Genomic DNA, 24,083 nt, shown 5'->3' on the forward strand with positions numbered 1-24,083 from the left:
GGCGGCAGCGGCGGGCGGGGGCCCGGACGGCGGCGGCGAAGGGGCGGCCGAGCCCCCCCGGGAGTTACGCTGTAGCGACTGCATCGTGTGGAACCGGCAGCAGACGTGGCTGTGCGTGGTGCCTCTGTTCATCGGCTTCATCGGCCTGGGGCTTAGCCTCATGCTCCTCAAATGGATCGTGGTGGGCTCCGTCAAGGAATACGTGCCCACCGATCTGGTGGACTCCAAGGGGATGGGCCAGGACCCCTTTTTCCTCTCCAAGCCCAGTTCCTTCCCCAAGGCCATGGAGACCACCACCACGACCACTTCCACTGCGTCCCCCGCCACCCCCTCCGCCGCCGGCGCCGCCTCTTCCAGGACGCCCAACCGGATTAGCACCCGCCTGACGACCATCACGCGGGCGCCCACTCGCTTTCCCGGACACAGGGTGCCCATCCGGGCTAGCCCTCGCTCCACCACCGCACGGAACACTGCGCCCCCCCCGACGGTCCTGTCCACCACGGTCCCCTTCTTCAGTAGCAGCACGCCGGGCTCCCGGCCCCCGGTGCCAGGAACTCCCAGTACCCAGGCAATGCCCTCCTGGCCCACTGCGGCATACGCTACCTCCTCCTACCTTCATGATTCTACTCCGTCCTGGACCCTGTCTCCCTTTCAGGATGCTGCCACCACCTCTTCCTCCTCCTCGTCTTCCTCCTCCTCTACCACCACCGCGCCAGAAACTAGCACCAGCCCCAAATTTCGTAAGTACACACCTGGTCTGAACTCTGATTTACTACTGAGTTTTCGTTTTGCCCTCCTGCTGTCTTTTCTCCCCGCCGCCTGTCTTCTAGCATCCTCCACCCTTCACCCTGTTTCAGGTTGGAGGTCGTGAATGAGATAGTTAAAACTGGCCACAAAAGAGGAGAAGGTGCAGGTCGGCTCGAGGTCCGTGTAGGGGGTGTAGGTGGTGGGGGCGCTGGGAAGCGGTGGGAGACTGTCAAGCTCCACCCGGCCTACTTTAGTGGGTCCCAGATGAGAACATCTCTTCAAAGGGTTAAGGCGAGGGCGATCTCTGCTCACTGCAGACCTGCTGGTGAGCTCCCGGATCCGGCTCCTTATTGAGAACTGGGTAGGGAGGGCGGGCCTTCCCCAAAGCACTGAGCCCTTTCCCTGCCCGTAGGAAGGCGAGAAAGAAAAGCACATGCAAATTGACCGACGCTAAACCTCGAAGGGAAGTTGTGTCCCTGTGGGGGTGTGGGGTGGGGGGCGGCGGATGATATTTGGTGGAAATGTTGATAGAATGAAGCTGTAGACTTACAGCAGCCCTGACCCGGGCAGGGACCAGGAAGGGTTAATTAGAAGGCATTGGGGGAGGTTGGGAAAGGAGGCGATCCATGGCGGAGGGCTAAATCGGATCATCCTCCACTCTGCCCGTGGCCATTCCAAGGTGTAGAGATTGATTCTTGGCCTCCCAGAGTGAGTTAAGTAGGGGGAAATAGGAAGGGAGCCCTGCGGAGCTACCGCCTCTAGGGTCCTGACGGAGGAGGAGTTTTTTTCAGCTCTGTCAAGCGTTTGCTTTTGTTCGTTTTCCAAAGGTGGGGTGTGAACCTCATCCCCCCTCCCTCTGTGCCAGAAAAAACCTTAAGGGGAATGGGACAGTTCTCTGCACTCCAGGGGAGAACGTCCAGCCCTTTTGAAACCGGTCACTCCGTGAATGTGGCATCTTCAACCTCGGTGCGATTGGTGCTCGTACTGGCCAGTTTACCCCAGGAGTGATAGATTCCTATTTATTCGTAGACGTGGTGTATCTTTCCTCTGAATCTTTCCAGGTGTTTTGTGTGACTAATTGACCTTCCGCTCCGCCCCCCCCCCCTTGCTCTTAATTCTAAGGAAATTGTAGGAAGCTTTTCAATCTGACCATTGATTAGGGTATGGGAAACAGTTTGCCACCTGTGAAGGTTATTTAGGACAAACCCCCCAGCCTGGCAGTTCAAGTTCTGTGCAGGCCCGTCCTTCAAAAACTGCCTGTCTATCCATCGTATTTCTGTTTTGAGCTATGACGCCTGGAGAGGAAAGGAAGCGAGGGCTCCTCATTAACTCTGCAGTAGGAATACCTGGGATGATTTCAGTCTCCTGGCAGTGCTTCCTTTCCCTGACCTGTGCTCTTACCCTGGGTGCTATTTAACACTTGAAACTTTTACAGGAAGGATCTAGTATGTTTGTGGGTAAGGCCCCAGAGAAAAATTCCTTAATGCCCTTATTCTGTTTGGGGAAAAAAATAAGCTAGAGCTAAATTGGGAGTCGGGGAGAAGAGGGGAAGGAGGGCATCTGCCACAAACCAGAATGGCAGTCAGACCAGTAACCTGCTGCTTCCCTCCCCTTTGACTGAAGCAGTCATTTTTGAGAGCACATTTTCTAAGGAGGTGTTTAGAGGCTTCTCTCAGGAAATCTAGCTTGAGTTTTGTGGAGTATAAATGATGTGCAAATGTATGTGTGAACATATTCAGTGGTATGAAAATATATCCATGTCTATCCCGAAGACCTCTGATTTGTATCTTTTGATGCAGTTGATACGAATAATGGAGTGTGGGTGTACTTCCCAACTGTGTGTATATGTGGTGTGCCCATGGAGGGGGGAGTCTTGCACATGGGGGGGCATTTCATGTTCATTCTGGATTGATTTCCTTGCGTTCCATTCCGGAGGTCTTTAAGGAAATGCCCAAGGTAATTATTTCTCCCCCTCCATGCTCCTTTTCTGCATTTTGTAGAAGGGAATGGCAGCCTGTTTAATAAGTAATGATTATTGATAAGGCTCTCAGCCCCAAGGAAAAGAGGGGGGGTTGTGGTGGAGAATCTGTAAATGGTGTCAGTGTTCACTTAGACATATAAGCAGTGTTTGTTTTATGTGTATCTGAGGTCCAGCTCTTGCTATTTTTTTGAAGCTTCAACAAGGAGTTGAATTAAGGGATAAAACCCAAGTATGCAAATCCAATAGAAACTGACCTGGTTTGCATATATCAACAAGGGGAATTTTAATGAAAGACAGATTACGTTGTTTCCATGAAAGATGAATTTAAATAGATAGGTTTATATGGTAATTTAAAGAAAAGGATAGTTTAATTATTATATTTTTGGTCCCAGATTGTAAGATGATTAACAAAAGGATATAAAGATTTCATTTAAGGGATTATTAGCACTGCTACTGTGAGCTGAAGAATGGCTTGAATATCTGGCATTCTATTTTTCATTTGTTTTGGTTATGTTGCTAAAGTTCCCAGGAGAGAAACTGCCCTTTTTCCTACTTTCCTGCCTTCAGACTTTAGTAGATATTTTGGGTTTTTTTTCTTTCTTCCTTCTTTTTCTCACTTTAATGAAAGTCCTGAACTGTGTTTCAGCACCTGAGGACAGTTAAGGCTGAGGCTGTTTTTTCATGACTAAGTCACAAATTCTTCAATGGCCAGGGTTCTTGCTCTTGAATTGAACATCTCCGGGCTTGCAGAATGAGTGTCTGTGTTTGTCTTAGGTCAGTCAGTAGGATTCTGTCTGTAAAGGTAACTGGCTCAGCTCTGTGGAGGGAAAAAAACCTGATTCACTTTAGAATCAACACAGTTGCTGATGGGTAGTAAGTAGGCAGAACAAAAGCTGTTTTTGTTATGGGGCAGGCTCAAGTTCAGAAGACTCTAATTTCTGTAGGATCAAAGACAAAGATTGAACATAAAAGGCAGAGAGAGAGAGGAAGGGCTTGAGGTTGACCATTCCCTTGTCCTCCTCCATCCTTTGGACCATGAGCTGGACCAAAACACTCTTCAGTGTTACTGGAATCTCTTGGGCTCCCAGTTAGTTGTCCAGGACTTGCTTTGGCTTCAGATGTTTTAGGAACAACTATTTTAAATGTATTGCCACTAGATAATGTCATCAAAACATCCTTGAAACATTTTCCTCTGAAAGTTTAGATTAGTTCACAAATATTTCAAGACAAAGGGAGATTTACTACAGACAGTAGAACAGTGATTTTGACTAGTGTATAAGCAGCCTTTTTACAGCACATTGAATATTTTTAGACTTGAAACTTACATGTAGAATGTTGTCAATAGGAGTCTGGATTGTTATTTTACTCAGCAGGAAGCACTGTCTTCACAGAAGTCCAGAGTCATTGGCTAAATTCAAATACTAAAGACAAAGAGCCACTTGTAATTGGTTAGTTTCTGGGTCCTGTTTGGAAGGTATATAGTTACTTACAGTAAGTCAGACCACAAATCTCAAGTAGTGTATTTAGTCAAGAGATAAATGTAAAATGTATCCTTAATATATAAACATGGTTTGTATTGTATTGTAATTGTAATATAACCGAGTCTGTTTCAGTAAAACTTTACCTAATCATACCTGTTGTAATTTTGAAGACCGCCATTGATAATACTGAGGATTTTCCTGTCTGTCCTTTTCAAAACATTTCAGTCTTGCAATAAGAGTGCTCTTAGTTGTTTTATAGCAGCTGTAGGTATAATTTGTTTAAATAGTTACTTCTGTGTATTGTCTTCTGTACACATGAATTGAATCCTTCAGGGGAATTTCAGCAGAGTAGGTATGGGCCCCCAAGCATGTGCAGTGGCCAAAGTGAGAGGATTTGGAGCTCGAGGTCAATATTTCTTATGAAACCCAATTGAGACCCTTTTTATGAGCACATGCTGCAACTTGAGTATGCTTTGATTTCCTTGGCCTTCATACAAGATTATGAGACTTTTCTGCTTGAATCAATTACACTGTATGTTTAGCTCTTTGGACAATTTATGTTGTACTGCATCATCCTCACACACAAAACACAGGACAGGGGCCAGTGTGAGCATAGAATTGGCCAGGTTCTTTCTCCAGCCATTTTTAGTTTGGCCTTTGACTGTGTGGTTTAAGCCTTCCTCCTCAGTTCCCCATCACTGAGATAAGGGGTTGGAAATGCTGTTACTAATCTAGAGTACCATTAGCAGGTTGATGGGCGAATCCAGCCACCTTTTGTATTTGGGCTATATTTCCTGGATAGCCTTTTTGAACACAGTGTTGAACCACAAACTCATCAGAAAGGGAAAAACCCCAACAGGGAAACAATAGAAGCTGGTTTGTGCGGACTTCTCTGTGTTACTACAGAAACCAACTTTATAAAATCCAAGCCGGGCCATGAGCAAGAGTACAGGCGGTGAGTGTGAACACAGGCCGTCCGGGGAGGTCTGGCTGCAGAACACGCCTCCCTTCCCTCAGGAATACTCCCCCAGCTCTTCCTCCTGTCTACCCTACATTGAGAAGCAGGCTTATTTTCATCTTGCTTCTTTTGTAGAAATTCTTTCCTCATAGCTTGTGGTATCCAGTGCCAAGCGTATCTCGATATTCTATCTGGGATGTTGAAAATGGAACATGAAAGTTGGCCCTGAAATATATAAGAGCAAGGGAAGAGCCATAAATCTAAGTCTGCAAAAGGCATTTGAGTTGCTTGTGAATAGAACGGAAATTCATTTTTCTCCTTTTGCGTCTGTTTTTATCCTCAGGCTTCTGTGTTGGGTGAGGCGGAGCCCGACTGGGCTGACAAATACCACTGAGGCATTTTGAGATCCTACGGGTTTTTCCTGTCTACACCCAGAAAAGTGTTTCCTCCGGAACTATCTATGTTATTGGGAGAGCTGGGGGAATACCCTCCGTTTCAACTTGTGTTCATTCTGGATGAAAATGTACCTAAATAGGTGTTTTCCACTTGTGCAGTTATTCATGGAAGTTTTAGGATAGATGCTTAGTTTGATTTTCCATCTTTACCACTGTTTCATTAGGACTTCTCGCATTCCTGTTGAATAATGGATCTTTTGAAGATTCCTTACAGATTTCTGAGTTTTTCTTAGCCCTTTTATTAGATTATAGTATAAACAGTAGTCTTTAAAATTTTTCTTCAGTATTCTTAACATCTCCATGTCATTTCAAGTTGTTATGAAAGTCAACCCTTTAGGTAAGATGTTAGATTACGTTGAAGTAGAAAGTGAAGAAAATAATTCTATTTATTCATGCAGTTGAGTTAGTAAACTGTCTCAGTACTTGCTTTATTTAAAAAAAATTTTTTTGAGAGAAAGAGTGTGAATGGGGGAAGGGCAGAGAGAGAGAGAGAGCGAGAGAGAGAGAGAATGAGAGAACATCCCAAACAGACTCTGCAATATTAGGACAGAACCTGATGGGGGGGCTCGAACTCACAAACTGAGATCAAGACCTGAGCCAAAGTCAGACGCTCAACCGACTGAGCCATCCAGGTGCCCTTCATGCTTTTATTTTTAAAATGTAGAAAAAATGTTAAGGATTCAGAATCTTAGCTGAAGCCTCAGGGCCATTTATTGCTCCACAAAGATTGGTATACAAATCATACAAGTTTTGATAGCACTTATTTGTGATTCTTCAAAACAATAGTACAGTTGAACATGAGCAATTCTATGGTTTTGTATAATTATGTTGTTTTCATAAAGCATGTCAACTTTTCAATTTTTTACATTCATTTTAATGAATGTTTATTAAACATCAGTTTGGGGCATTGGGTTGCTGGTAGTTGATTGGTTAATTTAAGAAGTCTATGAAAGTGATGGTTTAAGAAGCAGACAGTTAAAATAAGGCTTTCACCCATATGTAGGTCTAGGGCCAGAACTTTTTCTTGAAGATGTGTCTGTAAGATTGAGCTTTAGCATCTGTTTCTTTTCCGTCCTTTTCTTGTCTTTTTTCATAAGGCATACCTCTAATTACCTCTTTCTTCTTTGAAGACACTGGTGAAGGAATCTGAACCAGATTCTGTATAGACACTATCGTATCTTTCTTGCCCTGGGTATCTTTTGTAGTCTTCTTGCCCATATAATTCAAAGAAATTTTATTTGATTTTATTATTATTTTTTGTAAACAACTCATCATTTGGAGTTTCTTCAAAGAATTTAGCTGTGTTTCAAGAGAAACTAGAGTTCTCTTTCATTTCCACAATCACATGTCAGCAGTGGCTTACATCAAATTTAACTCAATTGCATAATTACAGTATGAGCAAGTGGCATAAACAGGTCTGTTGCTCCGGCTGCCCTAGAGGTTGTTCACAGAGGTGAGTGTGCTTCTCTGAGCTTCCTGGTGGCTAGATCTTTTCACCAGATGGAGGAGGGGGAGACCGTGTTCATCCTGCTCCAGGGGTGGTGACAGTCAGTTGGCTAACGGATCTAGGTTACGAAAGTGATTTCAGGATTTCTGTGGGAGGGAGACAGAGATTTGCATGAAGAAAAAACAAAAACACCATCACCTTAAGTTCTGTAACTCTGCATTTTCATCTCTCTGAACTTTAACTTCCTTTTCTGGGATAATGAGCGTCATGATAATTACCTGCCTCCTATACCACTTGTAAAAGAGTATGTAAGTTGTAAAACACTCTACCGTTTTTATGTCCAGAGAAATGGGAAGTGGATAGACTTGGTATTTTCTTCCAAGAACACATCAGGCTGTTGAATTCAGTTGAAATATTGGAGCTAGTTTGCTACCTAGCATGAGGGATCTTTTATCACAATGAGAGATTTTTGTTCTTGTATGCCCTTGGATCTTTCCTGTATTCCTTTCGGGTACCTTGGCACACCCAGTAGAACATGGTATTGAAATCTACCTTCAGTCACCTTGGAAATTTCAACCACTCCACAAACTGGAGCCCACCATTTCTCACCCTTTGCTTTTTTTTTTTTTTTTTTTTTTAATCTTATTTTGGACATGCATTTATCAAAGAGAGAAACTGAAGTTTGAGGGGGAAATGAGTGAGATTGTTGGGTTATCTGGAGACCTGAAATCTACCGAAATCTTTAGGTTTCTTGATGAAAGAAAAAACACCCTATGCCTCTTTGCTTCCATTCCCACACTATCTTATTGTCATTGAGTCTTTGGAGTTTGGAGAGAACTTCAGTAACAACAGGCAATCTCTGTTCCCCTCTTTACTCAGAAGTTACTGTGAATTAAGTCCCAGAGGATTGATAAATTGCATGAATCTATCAAAGAGCTCTTTTAGACGTATTCCTTTGCACTGTGGGGAACTTTACTATTAGCGTTTTGAAAACATCTGGGCCTGTGTTTGTTGGAAACTTAATCCTGAATTATATTTCCAAGTATTACTTTTTCGTTACAAGCTTTTATTTTTCAAGACAGGTTGGTGTGTGTACATAAATCATAGGTTGCCATTCCCAGGCATAATAAGAGACAAGTCAGAAACAAGCCTGCAAACTGAATTGAGAATTAAGTTTAATAATAGAAGTTTAGCAGCTTCCAGTGATAAGATTTTCTCTTCTTAAAAGTGATAGTGTGTATCCTGGATACAATATAGGCTAAAAGAGCATTAGGAAGAAAAAAAGGATCATCTGAAAATGAGCAGCTATTTTAGCCTGAGTACATCAGAGCCGGAGTTATGAGAATAGAATTTTTATGCTGAATATTTGAAAAGAATTCCTGAACACCTTAGCCTGCCTCTTAAGAGACCTATCCCATGACGACATGTGATCCTACTCATGATCTTCCTGTGAATTTCCAGTGAGTTAGAACTTTACTAAGAGAAAAGTCCCGCTCTTGTCATCGATTTAGGATCAGGCTCTATTGGTCTCCATACCATGATATTTGCTTCTGGAAATTTGGAAGAATTCTTCACAAAAGCGCAGTCTTGGAATGGGCTTGAGAATTCAGCGAATAACAATGAGAGCTGGTCTTTGTGGAATTCTGCTCTATGTCAGGAGAGCGAGCACTTTACATATTGATTTATTGCCTTATTTATTGATTGAATGGGTGACTCAGTCATCTGGGCCAGTAGCCTAGGTAGGGTTATCTCAGTCACATAGGCGCTGAGGCTTAGAGGGGTTCTGTTAATTTGCCAAAGACCTGCTAAGTGGCATAGTTTAAGGATCAGGAAGATTGAACGATCTTCTTTTATAGGTAATCTCTCCCAGCCCCAAATCCTAATTCAATAATAAGAATGTGGCCCCATCTGTGTACATGGCTTCTTTCAAGCCCTTAGCTCAGGGACAGTGGCATTTGCCTTCATAAACTCCACAAATGGCATGTTTGCTCTATATCTGTTTTTTTCCCCCCTCTGGTAAAGGGAACCTTTTAGTTGTTGTTTTTTTTTTTTTAATGCTTATTCGTTTTTGAGAGACAGCATGAGTGGGGAAGGGGCAGAGAGAGGGACAGAGCATCCAAAGCAGGCTCTGAGCTGACAGCAGAGGGCTGGATGCAGGGCTTGAACTCAGGAACAGTGACATCATGACCTGAGCAGATGCTCAACTGACTGAGCCACCCAGGCGCCTCAAAGGGAGCCTTTCAAAGCAGAGAAATTGTCCTGGTTTTCAGTCCAAGGAGAAATTTAGGGATGTTTCAACAAAAGATAAAGAATGAGTTCTTGAAACTCATATTCCTTGATCTTCTAACTCTGTTTTCTCTCCTGTGGCTGCTTGTAGGTGATTCAGTAGACCAGTGATAGAGAACAGTTACAGACTTTATTTGTGCTTCCAAAATTCCAGCCAAAATAGTCTTCCCCACCGATTCTAAACTTGCCCTTGATTTCAGTAGTTACTGCTTCATATGCTGAGACTGGCCAATGGGAATGTATCAGGGAACATTTGGGTTCATAGTCCTACCGACACTAAAATACCAACCCTATCAGATAAATGCCGGGGGGTGTTCCATATGCAGTGCCTCTTGCAGAGTATCTGAATTCCCTCCTGGAATCTTACTACAGGGTACCCACCCTTGACCTTTTAGCCAGTAGTCTAAGAAGAGTAACATCCATGAGACCCTGATAGTGTGTCAGGAACACCCCATGCTGGACTCAAGTCATTGCTTACTCCTTTGACCTTTTTGTCTAGCAAGGGTCCCTAAGGCAAAGAACTGTTCTGCTGGTTAAAGTTGAAAGGTGATTGGGATTTCTTTTTTCCTTTTTTTTTTTTTGAAAAGATTTTTATTTTTATTTTTTAATGTTTTATTTATTTTTGAGAGAGAGACAGCATGAGCAGGGGAGGGGCAGAGAAAGAGGGAGACACAGAATCCGAAGACAGGCTCCAGGCTCTGAGATAGCAGTCAGGGCTCGAACCCATGAACTGTGAGATCATGACCTGAGCCGAAGTTGGACGCTTAACTGACTGAGCCATCCAGGGACCCCTATGATTGGGATTTCTACTTCTACAATCTCATGAAAAGAGAACAGGAATTGGTCAAATCCCAAGATCAGTGTATTACAGTCTTTGAAGAGCCATGCTAAAGGATAGGAATACTGTAATGTGAGGGAACCTGCATTATGAAAAGCCCATCAGACTGTGAATGAATCACAGAGGCTGAGAATGACAGCTGTACTCATAGAGAAGAAGGAAAGTGAGATGGCTCTCCCAGATTGAGAAACGAAAGATTTTTTGGCTTGATGGCAAAATCTAGACTCCAGGAATGAAAAAGTAAAAATGGAGTGCAGGAATGTTTCTATTATAGACTATCTTGACTGGATTCTATTTAACTAACTTTTCTGTGTGAGATTCTATTTCTGGATTGAAAAACTGACCCATGCTCCTTTCATGTTGAGCAGCCCCAGTTGGTTGGGCATTAGCCCCTCACCTAATGGGAGGTGTGTTTACCAAGTCGTAATTGTATCTAACTCTACTTATCCTTGTTCTTGTTACTGTAATGAGGTAATATATTCAAACAGGATGCAAACCCATGAATTAATTGTGGTTTCTGTGAGAACTAAGTTGATTACCTTGGATCTACTCCTTAAAGATAAGTCACTTTAAAAACAATGCTTGTTGGAGAAGCTGTGGGCAAGTTTAAGGGGGAATATACTTACACGTATATGAGGCACCTGCACTTGGATTGTTTCACTTGGGGCTTTGTGATCTCGCTCCATAATAAACAAGCTCAAACAGAAGCACTGCAGTACGTAAGTTGGGTGTGGTTTTTCACAAGAAAGGTAACAGAAATTTAGTGAAAAGCCTTAAATTCTACAGATAAATATTTGGCGAGTGAATGTACATTTATATGGCTTAGGTTAAAATGAAATAAATTGTAAATAAAATAAATTTCATTTTTGCCATGTGATAGATTCACACATCTACGTGTTTAGTAGAGAATTGTCTAAAACTTTGGATAGGAAATTATTCAAAGTTCCAATTATATTAAACTATTCAGGTTAATAGATGGATTTAATGTATATAGTAACTATATGCAAAGGAAGTATACCACATTGTTAATGGTGGTGATTTCTGGATTGTGCAGTGGGAATGCCATTTAATTTTATTTTGTTATATTTTCTGTTTTATTTAACAGTCACGAATTCTCTCTGGTTACACAAGTTATTAAACTTTTGGAAAAGTAGAGAATACGCTCCATGAGTCAGTATAATTATTGGCCTTGGTTCTGTGAAGTTTTTGTTTTCTTTTCAGTCTAAGCATTTGTGTCTTGATTAGTGGTGTCAGCATTAATGTATTGGCTGAGCTTGGTTCCTACTGTGAAATGCAGATGTGTAGACATATAAATGCATTTCATTTGCTCATGGGAAATAATGCCTTATTGAAGGCAGAGTATCTTACCCTGGCCCTTTTGATTATTAACCTTGACCTTATAAAGATGAAGAGGATGGAAGTTTAATGAGTTACTTAATGGCTCTTGCAGTCTGCAGATGTTGGGCAGTCTTTGGTAGTGTTTCTTGGGATGGATATAGGCAGTAGAAGTCAATCAATTGTGTGTATGCTAACTGATTATCTGGTCAGTTTTGAGGAGCACATGGAAGCAGAATGCAAAGGCTCCTTTGAAGTGATCTGTCATAGAAGCGAGGGCTGAGGTCAGATGAGAACAGGTGGGATAACCAGTTCAAACATTTTCTAGATACTGAAAACCTCTCACAGAATCACAAGATTCTAAATCTCATTACTGAAGTTAGGTGATTCCACTACAGATAGATAAATTCCATAGGCCAATGGACAGAAGTGACTTGTAGAGAACATAAATCTTTTTACTTCGGTGATGAATTGTGCTCAAAATCTTTTAGGATATCTCACAAATACATTGGTGATTGGAAAGAGTCAGAACAAAAGTAGGACTCTGTTAAGAGAATGTTGAATGTTGGAGGTCAAGATAGTGGTTCTCTTGGGGAAGTGGCAGGTAGTGAAAGGACAGACCTATGATATGAGGCTTTAAGATAGTGATAATTTTCTGCTTCTTGATCTGAGTGTTAATTTTATGGGTATCTTGCATGTTGGTCAGAATTCATCAAGCTCTATGTATCAGTGCAAACTTAAAAATGGAAGAGAAATCTTTCAGAACATTCCTTTGGCGTTCAGTTCATGCTACCAGGGTGGTGGCCTGAGTTTGTAGATTTTTGCATTAACAAGCAGTGGACCATAATGCTGGGTTTGCTGTTCATGCCACACAGTCTCACAGGTGCGAAGAGGGTCTTTCTGGCTTTGGCAGCTTTTTTTTTGTTCTTGGATCCCGGCTTAGTGAGACTCCATGCAAGATACCCACGCTCCTTTTCAATTTAAGGCTTTCTGAGTGGGTACTTGTGTTTACACTAAATAAAATTTTCTTTCACCCATATCAGGAGTGTTTCTGATGCAGCCTGAGCTACCATACTCGTCACACATGTTACACCTGTAAAGCCATACTTGTTTCCTAATAGTGATTTTATCACAGTTCTGCGTCATTTGAGTGCACGAGCCACAAGAAAAGGGAATTCATCATCTACATGTATGGTTTTGTTGAGAAGACCAGAACCAAGGTGCCAGAGAATGGTCAAGTGCCAAAGTGGCTGATTCCAAGTGATAAAGTCTGTTCGGCCATTTCAGAAAGTAGTGATGAGAGCAGACATAGGTGCTTCCAGGGGAGCATTTGTTTAGGCAGAGAAGTGGAGAACTGAGGCCAAGGGGGAGAAGGGGCATTAACAAAGTTAGAAGTGTGCATGCACCCCTCTGTGTGGGAGCCAGTGAGGGGTCTGGCCTGGTGGGTGGTCTGTCTTGGAATTAGTGAGGCAGCATCATCCTTTCCTTCGGACAAGGCCTGCTTAAGGAGGGAGGGTTTGGGGGGACATGGCTAGGCTGCTGTGGGAAACAACAGTCAGGGTTGGTGCAAGCAATTGGCTCACTATCTGGTATTTTCAGAAGATGCAAGGTCTCCACAGTGACTTGGAGGGAGAAGCAAGTAGCAAGTTCTAAAGGCTCTCCAAGGCCAATTTGTCCCAGAGCATTTAAAGATATGGTCTGTGATTTGTGCTGAATATATTTAAGTACTGACTTCCTTCCAGCGCCTCTTCAGAGTGCTGCAAGGAGGAAAAGAATAGGTAGGTTTAAAAAGGTTTAGTTTCTTTTGCACCGTCACATCAACACAGATTTAACTCCAAAATAGTAGCTTTCGAATATCTACAGATTTGCAAGAAAAGACCCAAGGAGAATAACCAGCAGAAACTCGTGATTTTTACCTAAACAGTGATGCCTTGAGAATTTTCAGAGGCAGAAAGTACTTGCTAAGTCCCTCTCTGCATCCCCCGATCTGAGGTCGGCTTTCCGGAAGCTACCCTCAGCACCTTTTGGGATTGAGTGCTGACATCCCGTGGCATTGAAAAGGCAGTGGCCCTGTTGATCTCATCACATGGTGAGGAGAGAGGGGAGATGCTGCTGCTTCCATATGGTTCTGAGGATGGCTGTGTGTAAGATGAGGCTCTCCCTTGGGCTGCCAGAGAGCTCCTGTCCTAGACATGAACAGCATCCCTCCTCTTACGTATCCAGCAGCTAAAATGATTGTTTGCCTGCCTTTGTTCAGCATAAAGAACCTTCAGATGAGAGTCACATTCATCACTCTGGCCAGCTTACTTGGTTGCTCGCTGTTACCAGATAGAGGGGCTCTAACACCATTATAAGCATGAATGTTAAATTAGCACTAATAGCCCATGTCGCGTCTCCTTCTCTGTTTTTCACTGATCAGATAATTTTCACTGATGTGAATCTTTCTATGAAGCCAGCTGACACATACTAGTGTTACTTACTTGCAATACTTTCAGTTTATCTTTTTTTTTTTTTTTGACTTAGATAAAGGTGCCTTTTGCCATTATTTGTTCGGGTCTTTGTGCATTTGATCAGAAGATATCTTTGAAAGGAAAGCAAGATCTTAACAAAGTCAGTATCAAATCTGTGTTTCCCCTTCACTTGGTTTTTGTAAGCTTCTGAGTGACCTTCCGCCGTACCACACTGGTGCTCATCTTTCATCGTGAGCGGCTCTGAGTAATTTATGATAAATAATGAAATGCTGTTTTCCTACAATGCACTGCAAATGGCTGAGTGTTGTAAAAGTCTAAAGAGCTCTATTACTTCTAAATGACTAGATGACACAAAAATGTTAACCCTAAAGAAAAAAGGTCCAGTAAATCAGGCTGCTTGCGAAGCACAGTCTTCCAGCCTGATACCTCCAGCAGGCTTTCTGGCCCTGAACTCTGTAGGGTCTGGGGTGGTGTCTGAGCAGTTCTCTTCTAGAATGGCGAGGAGAGGTGTCTGCCATGCAGCCAGCTGGAGTGGCTAGGAGCAGGAGTGGTTCAGCTATTTGGGGTGGGGGAGGGGAGAAAGTGGCAAAATTGGTTTTCAGTTTGAAACTCTTAGTTTCTTAAAATGGTGCTACTGACGGTAAGGCCCGTGAGCAACAGCACATGTCTGGTTTGGGCAATGGTGTTGAAAAGAGATACGGAACCAGCACAATACATATATATATATATTTTTTTTTTTTAAATCAGAACCAAGCTTTATGGATGCCTGACTTTTCAAAATTACCTCTTCTCATGATGTTTGCATGGTCTCTCTTAATCCACGTAGGTAACAGCACATATGAAACGTATTATCTAATTTGCCACTCTCAGCTCCCTTGTACTCTGTAGTGTATTAGTGCAGTTGCTACATGTTGTGCACAGTGAATAATACGTGTGTTCTCATAAGATTGCTGCATATGTAAGTGTCAGGGCTTGAAGACCTTAACTGCCAGGTACAGAAAGTCTTTATGTGCCACACTCCCATTGTGAAAATTGAATTAAATTGCTGGGCAGTGAGCCCTTTATACTGACGGGAGAGTCTCTTTGTGAGCAAACTACAGAGAAGAGTGATCTTTGGCCATCAATACTTTTAAGCTCAAACACTTGGCTGAAGTTTGCCACTGAATTCTCTCACATTTCCCTAGACATTATTGCTTTGCCAAATGAAATCATCTGTTCTCTCTACTAGAACTGCTTTCTTTCCTCCAGATAGCAGCTACAAGGTAGGACCTGAATTGCACAAAAATAAATTACACATGCTATATTTTGGGAAGAGTACCCTTAGCTTTGGGAAGCTAATTTATTTGGGAAGAGTTCCATCAATTTCTTTTCACTGCTGTGCTGGGAAGTCCACTTAAATCTTCAGTTATCAGTTATATGCAATCATTTGAACCTCTGGATCTTCCCAAAACGGAGGTGCATTTGTGCCAGGAAAATCAGGCTATTTGGATGTTCGAGAATACTTTTGCTTTTGATAAAGAAGGGGTGTTGCCGTGTGCCAGGGGAGAGAGAGATGCAAAGAAGTCCAGCTATTCCCAGAAGCTTGTTTGAAGAGTGGACCGTGTGGCTCAGCTTCTAGACCATCCACCTTCTCCCTAAGGCTTGGCGTGGGTAGTGCTGCGGCATTAGCAGGACAGCCCACTTTGTATGTCTGAGTAAGGACTCGGAAGCCTCGGGCTGTCATCGAGGCTTGTTTACCTGTGTATGCCCAGTCTACCACTTCCTCTCTGATTCCCTGCCGTTTTGTAAACTGTGAGCAGAGGAGTTTGATGAACAGGAGGTGATTTCCATGGAGACAGAGGTGGGAGAATGTTACCTCAGGGAAGTTTATGTTCTTTTGCTTAATCTTGTTAATTGTTACATTTTTTTCCCCTTTTTTCTTTTTCTTTGCTTCCAAGGAAAATTGAAAGTAGGGTAATTAGAAGAGTAGTTTGAAAAGGGAGAAAAGTAATTAAGGCCCAGTGGGAAGGCCACTGGACCTGGTTTGGGGATACGGCCCTTTTCTGCCACTCAGTTGTTTCAGTCCTCAGGGTAGACTGTTCACTCAGTCTCTGAAATCATCCTTTCTTCTGTAAGTAAGGCTGTTGGACAAGACACTCCCTGAGTCTCTCTATGGGAAAGATTCCCTGAGGGCAAGTTCTTAATTTGAGATTAAAATCTTAGTGGAATTTTTGAATAACTAATTCCGCTGCCTCTATCCCCCTCCCTCCTTACTCCCCCACCCCCACCCTGGTTTTTTCAGCAGCTTGCTTTTGGTGGGATATTTTGCATTTCAGCATTTACTGATAGCAGTGTTTCATGGTACTACGTAGGCCAGACTTGGTTATGTCCTTAAGTCTGGCAAACATCGCTTGTTCACAACTTAGAAAAAAAAGAATTTCTTATCCTTCCCCTGACCGATGTAGAGCTTGGTAGCCAGTTATAGTCCTGTTCTTGTGAAATGTGTGTGTGTATGTTGTGTGTATGTGTGTATAGTGAAATATGTATATATGTAATGAAGTATGTATATACATAATGAAATGTGTACATTATTATACATATGAAAGTAAATGGATTCCAAAGACTGAGTTATGAGGAAGCTGGGAGGAATTATTGATAACACACAAAATATTTCATTTGGAAGTGTAAATAAATTCATTCAGTTCTAGATGTTAACCATAGTGTCTTTCTCCCGTAATTAAACAGAATTCCTACTTGTTGAATATTACAGAATGTTACAAGAAGAACAGAGAGCTAAGAAATGGTATCTCTAAGGCACTATTCTATTTGTTTATTTATGTTTATTTACTTATGTACATTTATTTATTTATTTATTTTGAGAGAAAGAGCGAGAGCGAGAGCGAGAGAGAGCAGGGAAAGGCAGAGCGAGAGAGGGAGACAAAGAATCCCAAGCGGGCTTTGTACTGTCAGCGCAGAGCCTGACGGAGGCTTGAACCCATGAACTGTGAGATCATGACCCGAGCCAGAATCAAGTCAGATGCTTAACTGACTGAGCCACCAGGTGCCCTGGCACTCTCTTAATGTAAGGTATTATTTCCTAACATGTTAGTTTGCATGACGATTTTGATATGGGAATGTGGTTTCCATCCACTGAATTAGAACACAGCTCTGAGCCATGAACCAAAGTGACGTTTAACTCAAGCTCAAGGTGGCTAGTGTAAATATTTTATCATTTTTGGGGAGCACTTTCCTCTTTAGTATTCTATAGAGCATGTTCAGTATAGAAAATTGGAAAACATAAACAATATGGAAAATAAAGGCAGTGTAGTTCTGCCACCCAGAGATAATTACTGTTATCTTCCTGTTGAATATTAACCCAATTTTTTTGCTCTATGAATATGTATTTTTTACAAAAATGAAATTATACATACTCTAATAACTCTTAGCTATTCTTTTGTACTTTATATTAATATATTTTTGTCAGAATAATTACACTTTATTTTTTTTCAATGTTTTATTATTTATTTTTGAGAGACAGAGCATGAGGAGGGAAAGGGCAGAGAGAGAAGGAGACACAGAATCTGAGGCAGATTCCAGGTTCTGAGCTGTCAGCACAGAGCCTGATGTGGGGCTTGAACTTACAAACTGCGAGATCATGACCTGAGCTGAAGTCAGCTACTTAACTGACTGAGCCACCCAGGTGCCCCACTTATATCCTATTTTTAATGGTGCTGTGCTAAAATATACTGACATACTAAAATAACAGAACTTAGCACCTGTTGAAAATTTACTTTGTTCCAGTGTGCTCATTATTAAATAAAATTCTGCCCTGCATGTCCACAGTATGGAATGGAAACCTTTGGCCAACATATGTACAGAAAACATTATATTTTTTATTCCAAATTCCTAAATTCTCATCCAGAAAGCTTGAGCAGTTAGTTCACATGCTTGGCGTTGTAGTGTTAGATGCCCTTTCTTTCGATACGGCCCGCTCCATCGGGGTTACATGTCATAAACAACAAACCAACAAACCAGGAACCTGACAAACAAAAATATTTTGCTAGTCAGAGGGTTTGAAAACAGTATTTTCTTGGTGTTCTGCCTTGTATTTCTCTGACAAGTGAGAGTGAACGCCGGTACATAGTTATTGAGATGGAGTTTGTGGGGGCCCTGGGTCTTTCCTCTCTGTATTGACTAGCACTTCATATCAGCCAGGGGCGCTGGAAGTGGGGAGCTGAGGTCTAGAAGTACTAAAGCTGCCCAGTGTAATTTAGTAACAAGGTTTTTTGTTTTCTGTGTGTGTGTTATTTTATTTATTTATTTATTTATTTATTTATTGTTTTTTTATTTGCCTTACACCCAGAAATAGTGTTGCAGATAGAAGGTGGGTCATGGTCATGAGGAGTTAGCAAATAATAAGGTGCAACTATGCTCGACTCCGTGATCTTAGGAGATAGAACATCTTGGGTTGTTTGATGTCCATAAAACCACAGTGCTATCGGTTAACCTACACTTACATAGCTAGTGAGATTTCACTAAAGAATGCAGGCCTGGGGTGCCTGGGGTGCTTAGTCCTTTGAGTGTCTGACTCTTGATTTTGGCTCAGGCCATGATCCCAGGGTCCTGGGATCAAGGCTTATGGCAGGATCTTCACTGAGCATGAAGCCTTCTTGGGATTCTCTCTCTCTCCCCTGCCCTCTCTCCCTCTTCCAAGCTCCTGGTTCCTCTCTCACTCTCTTAAATAAAAAAAAAAAAAAAAAAAAAAAAAAAGAACACAAGCCTGAATATACACATGCATAGATAAAAAAATAGTAAGAATTCCTAGAAGTTCGGAGGGCTGGAATGACAGCTTCCTCTGTGGGTAGAGAGGATGCCTGGGGACTACCTCAACTCCCACATCGCTGCCCTTTCTTCATGGAAACTTCGCAGTGTTCTGTTCAGTCCTGCTTCCCTTCTGCTCTTCTGCTCTGTGGTGCAGATGTTGAGCTGGAGAGGAGGCTCAGCTCCCAGGAAAGAGCCGTGAAAGCTGTCTGCACCTGGCCCTGTGACAGACACTGCCTCCTGCGGCCACAGACCCCCGCTGCTGCTGTGGGGACTCAGTGCCATGGAAACCCCGTGAGCCCCAGGCGGGGTGGGTGAGCAGCACTGAGGGACACTGGATTTGTAAATGTCACTTCCACTAATAGAACCACCTGAGGAAGCACAGGGCCACGCTAGCACCATGGGGGCCTCTGTTTTCTTGGCGTCTGCTTCCCTTTGGCCAAGTCTTCCCCGCAAGGAGCAGGGAGACTGGGTATTTCAATTACCTGCATGGGCCAGTCTGGCCCCTTCATCGGCATATCACTAAAACTCACACCAGAAATAGATTAATTTGACCTGGACTGAAAAATCTGCCTCTGTCACGGCTTTGCTGATCATTTATACATCTGTCCTTAAAGCTTCATAGTTGAAGATTGGGGCACCTGGGTGGCTTAGGTGGTTGAGTGTCTGACTTGGGCTCAGGTCATGATCTCATGGTTTGTCAGTTTGAGCCCTTCATTGGGCTCTGTGCTGGCAGCTCAGAGCCTGGAGCCTGCTTCCGATTCTGTGTCTTCTCTCTCTGCCCCTTCCCTACTCTCGCTCTGTCTCTCTCTCTCTCTCTCTCTTTCTCTCTCAAAAATAAATAAAAAATTTAAAGAAAAGCTTCATAGTTTAAGATCAAAACTGGTTGTCTTAGCATCTACCATGACATTTTTCTGGGTTTAAAAAAAAAACACCTTAAAAATGTTATATCACAGATTGATAAATTCTAGTGACACCTCTGCATGGATTCACCCACATTTTCAGATTATTAGTCCAAATACCCTCAGTCCTGAGCTGCCCAACAGGAACCCTTGCCAGTTTAATCCAATGGACTATTTTGTCGGGTTTCATTTAATGTGGATGTTAACTTTTTTGTTTTGTTTATCACTCTCTGATGCTATTAGCATCTAATTAGGTTGAAAATCAGCAATTAGAATTGGAATGCATGTAATAGTTGTTATTTTCCTTTTGATCAGTTACACTCTTAATGATGTGATTTGTAGTCGGTGTGATTGTGAGTGCATGCGTGTACTATAGAAACAGCAGTGGATGTTAAATCTGGAAGAATCCAAGTTTTACTTCTTCTTAGATACCTGAGGTAGATGGAGTCCATCTCCAGGTGCCTCAGTTTCCTCATTTTCGAAAGCTGAGATAATGGCTACTGCTTATAAGGCACAGAAGGCTTCTGGGAAGTCTGTAGATATAAAATAATCTAATGAACCAAGGTGCTGAACAGATTGACATATATGTATGTATGTATGTGTGTGTGTGTGTGTGTGTGTGTGTGTCTATACACACAAATATCAGAAGCCAGGAGATGTTTGGGTATAGGAGAATTTGGGCAATTTGAAATCATTAATAGAGAGTGAATGCTTATTTATGTCATGAGCTAATGTTTTCTTTGTGGGGGCCAAATTTAATTTTAAATATTTAGTACTGTACTTAGGAACTGATGGCTTGAAAAAAAATTCAAGCAGAAAAGCTCTGTAGAGAGGAAGCAAATAATGCTGAGAAAATGTAAGTCTCACCATGGTGTTGACTTAGAAAAAACCAGTTTCCAGGCATATGGACATGAATTTCTCAACCTCTGAGAAAGGCACATTCAACCAGCATGCCCTTCTGGTGTGATTGCTCCGGAAGTGTGGGATGCCCAGTTTGAAAGTGAGGTCTGTGTCATTCCCTGATGTCTCAATTTTGGACGCACTGAACACAAGAAGAGGAAATGTGCCTCCGAAGAGTAAAGAACCCTCTCATTTTCTCGCTATCCTATCTCATGCCGTTTCTCTTCAGGGTGATTGTTCTGAAGAACTGATTCTCAGTGCTGAGTAAAGAATACTTAGCCAAACTATTTATTCCAAAGTATATCTTGATAGATGCTACAAACTATAGAGCGAGATTTCACATGCTGAGTGAAAGTAAGCTGATTTATATTTCTGGAGAAAGCTGAAATCCATCTCCCTGATTTCCATCCTCTCTTCATTTTCGTTTTCTTCATACCAATGTTTTTTAAGGATCCAAGTATATTTGTAGCTTTCATTTCCAGTGGATGAGAATTTGGGGCTTTGTTTTCTTTTGTTTCTCTCCAAACATCATATGATGAAAAATGCCCGTCATGGCTCCAGGGAGAGCAGATCTGTTGGTATGAGTTAGTGACTGCGAAGAGCAAATGTAGCTCCTCTACCACACAGCCCCTATTCCCTGTTCAACTGCTTATTAAGCACCTACTATTTGCTAGATGCTCTTTCAGGTATCCGGCTGTGGGATGCCATAAGGTTAAAGACTGGAGTCAAGCATGGTCTTTCCCTCCCCCGGAGTTTTCCAGTCAGGGAGTCCTGTAAGAACACAGAAAGAAATATGATCATTTCTGCCAGTGAGACAGGCTGCACAGCATTGCAGGATAGAAAATTTGCATTTATGTAGGTGTTGAGGGAGGCCGGAAGTGAGGTCATGATAGTTGAACTGAGTCTTCTATACTAGAAGGAAGCCAGGCAGGGCAACCCCTGGGAGAGGAATGTTTCAGAAAGAGCAAACATAAAGTTCAAGGGCCTCACGGGATAGAAACATGGCCAGTGTGCTCTAACACAGTGACTGTGCCCAAGAGCGGTAGGAAGTGAAGTGGGGGAGGTAGGTAGAGTAAGACACTTAGGAAACTTGGCCTTGATTTATCTTGTCATGGAAAAGTATGGGGGGGTTTAGTTAGGGGAAGACCCTGATATGCTTTAACAAGGATGTGTGGTGCTGCACTCTAGGGCAACTGTTGGAGTCAGGGAGGCAAGTGAGAAGGGATGTGAGTGGGGGCAGTTGTGGGGGCAACAGTGCCCCGCCAGTTGGGCGGTGTCCCAGGGGTCAAACTGAAGGACTTACTGTGAAGAAAAGACAGGGATGAATGAACCAAGACTCCCTCCTTTGCTTCTGTCCTGAAGAGGACAGAGCATGGTGGCATCATTAACGGAGATGGGGAGGATTAAGAGAGAGGTGAGCAGGATTTTTGGAGGGTGGGGTGGGTGGGGGATGGGCATGCAAGAGTTGTTTTAAGCCTCCTGTGTTCTCCATTCTTGTTAGATGTACAAATGGATATTTTCAGAAGGTAGTTGTAGAGAGAGTGCAATGAAAGGAAATAGAAACCCATTGGAAGAGCAAACAGTATGAAAGAGGCTGGTGATACAGGGGAGTGGATGGCGCATAGCTGTACTGGCCCTGAAAGCCTGGGGAGGGAGTGGCCCCACAGGACAAGCTGGGAGGGACTTCCTGTAGATGTTGTGCAGTGGTGATATCAGTGGTTCTCAATACTGGATGCAGTTTGAGTCCCACGGAGGAGCTATGAAAAATAAAGCCATGGCCAGGCCCCACCGTAGACCAACCAGAATCTCTTTTTTGGGACAAGGATAGTGGCAGACATTGGTAGTATACATAATGATCCCCAGGTGACTCTCATGCATTGCCAAGGGGAGGTACCTCAGCAGAACCTTATACCCTCCTTCATTTGGGGAAGAAAAAGGGTGGAGGTGGGGGGGAAGACCAAGTGTTGCAAGGTTGGGAATGGGAATCACATGATCCCTACCTGCTGCAATAGCTGGAGACCCTTTGTTCCTTCTGTGAGGTTGGCTGTGTCAGGGGAGAGTAGGATAGGACTCCCAAAGAGGGCAGCAGTCAGAGACTAGGATGAATAAGGACTTTCCACATAACTTTCCCAGACAAGGCAAGCCCTGGCAATACCTCAGCCCAAGGCAAGGCTCCTGTGGCCGTTTTCACATTCACATACCCACTCTGTAGTTGGCGGAATCTACTATCTGAGCAAAATTGTTGATAGAAAATCTAAACGTTTCCTGTTCCTAACAATTTGACCATAATTTCTCTTATAATCCCTGGCATCATCATTATCATCGTCATTATTTATTGTTATTATTTTAAAGTTTATTTTTGGGGTGCTTTGGTGGCTTAGTTGGTTAAGTAGCCAACTTTGGCTCAGGTCAGCTCAGGTCATGATTTCACAGTTCCTTTGAGCCCGGTGTCAGGTTCTGTATTGACAGGGAAGAGCCTGATTGGGATTCTTTCTTTTTTTTTTTTTTTTTCTGTTCCTCCCCAACTCCCACTTTGTTTTCTCTCAAAATAAATAAATAAATAAACTTAAAAAATCTATTTATTTTGAGAGAGAGAGCGAGCGAGCATGTGAGTGTGTGAGTGCATTCGAGCAAGGGAGGGGCAGAGAGAGAGAGAGAGAGAGAGAGAGAGAGAGAGAGAATCCCAAGCAGTCTCCACACACTGTCTGTGAGATCATGACCTGAGCCGCAATCAAGAGTTGGAAGCTTAACCAAATGAGCAGCCCAGGCACCCCAATAACTGGTGTTATTAAATGCAGGGGGAAATGGGTAGGAGTGTCATTTGATGTGAAATATTTCAATATTTGTCTAGCATAGGTGAGGATACCAGAAGCTGGACAGGAGAAAGTGCCTTCAAAGAGTTTTGCTTGAGGGAATTCATCACAGAAATAATTGTAAAAGTTTGCTAAGATTGATTTTCAACAATGTGAGGATATCACTTTTTAAAAAAATTGTAGCATGGAAAAACATTTGCCATATAATGGGAATATGAACAGTATGCTGCAAAAGCACATATAATTCTAGTTATACATGTTACATCTTAGAAAGTGAACATTGGTAATAAGAGCTAAAAACAGTTCTTAGTGAGATTATGGTCAATTTTACTTCTCTTCAATTTTTCACTGAAATTTCATTTTATCTCATTTTAAATTTCTGTAACGTTTCATGTAGTTCAGCCATCCCAGTGTTTTATTTATTTATTTTTAAATAGTTTATTGTCAAATTGGTTTCCATACAACACCCAGTGCTCTTCCTCACAAGTGCCCTCCTCCATCACCACCACCTCTTTTCTCCCCTCCACCTTCCCCTTCAACCCTCAGTTCGTTTTCAGTATTTGACAGTCTCTCAAGTTTTGCGTCCCTCTCTCTCCCCAACTCTCTTTCCCTCTTCCCCTCCCCCTGGTCCTCCATTAGGTTTCTCCTGTTCTCCTGTTAGACCTATGA

At 42.6% G+C, this 24,083-nt stretch overlaps 1 protein-coding gene across 1 annotated transcript in view; it reads left to right on the forward strand.

The window, feature by feature from the left end:
• NRG3 (neuregulin 3) overlaps positions 1-24,083 on the forward strand; it is a 1,058,459-nt gene that overhangs the window by 12,173 nt on the left and 1,022,203 nt on the right. Inside the window, exon 8 of the mRNA XM_029919916.1 lies at positions 9-740. Coding sequence (XP_029775776.1) covers positions 9-740 — 732 coding nt within the window. The remainder of the gene's footprint in view (positions 1-8; positions 741-24,083) is intronic.

Source organism: Suricata suricatta, chromosome 2 (assembly GCF_006229205.1).
Source record: "Suricata suricatta isolate VVHF042 chromosome 2, meerkat_22Aug2017_6uvM2_HiC, whole genome shotgun sequence".
NCBI lineage: Eukaryota > Metazoa > Chordata > Mammalia > Carnivora > Herpestidae > Suricata > Suricata suricatta.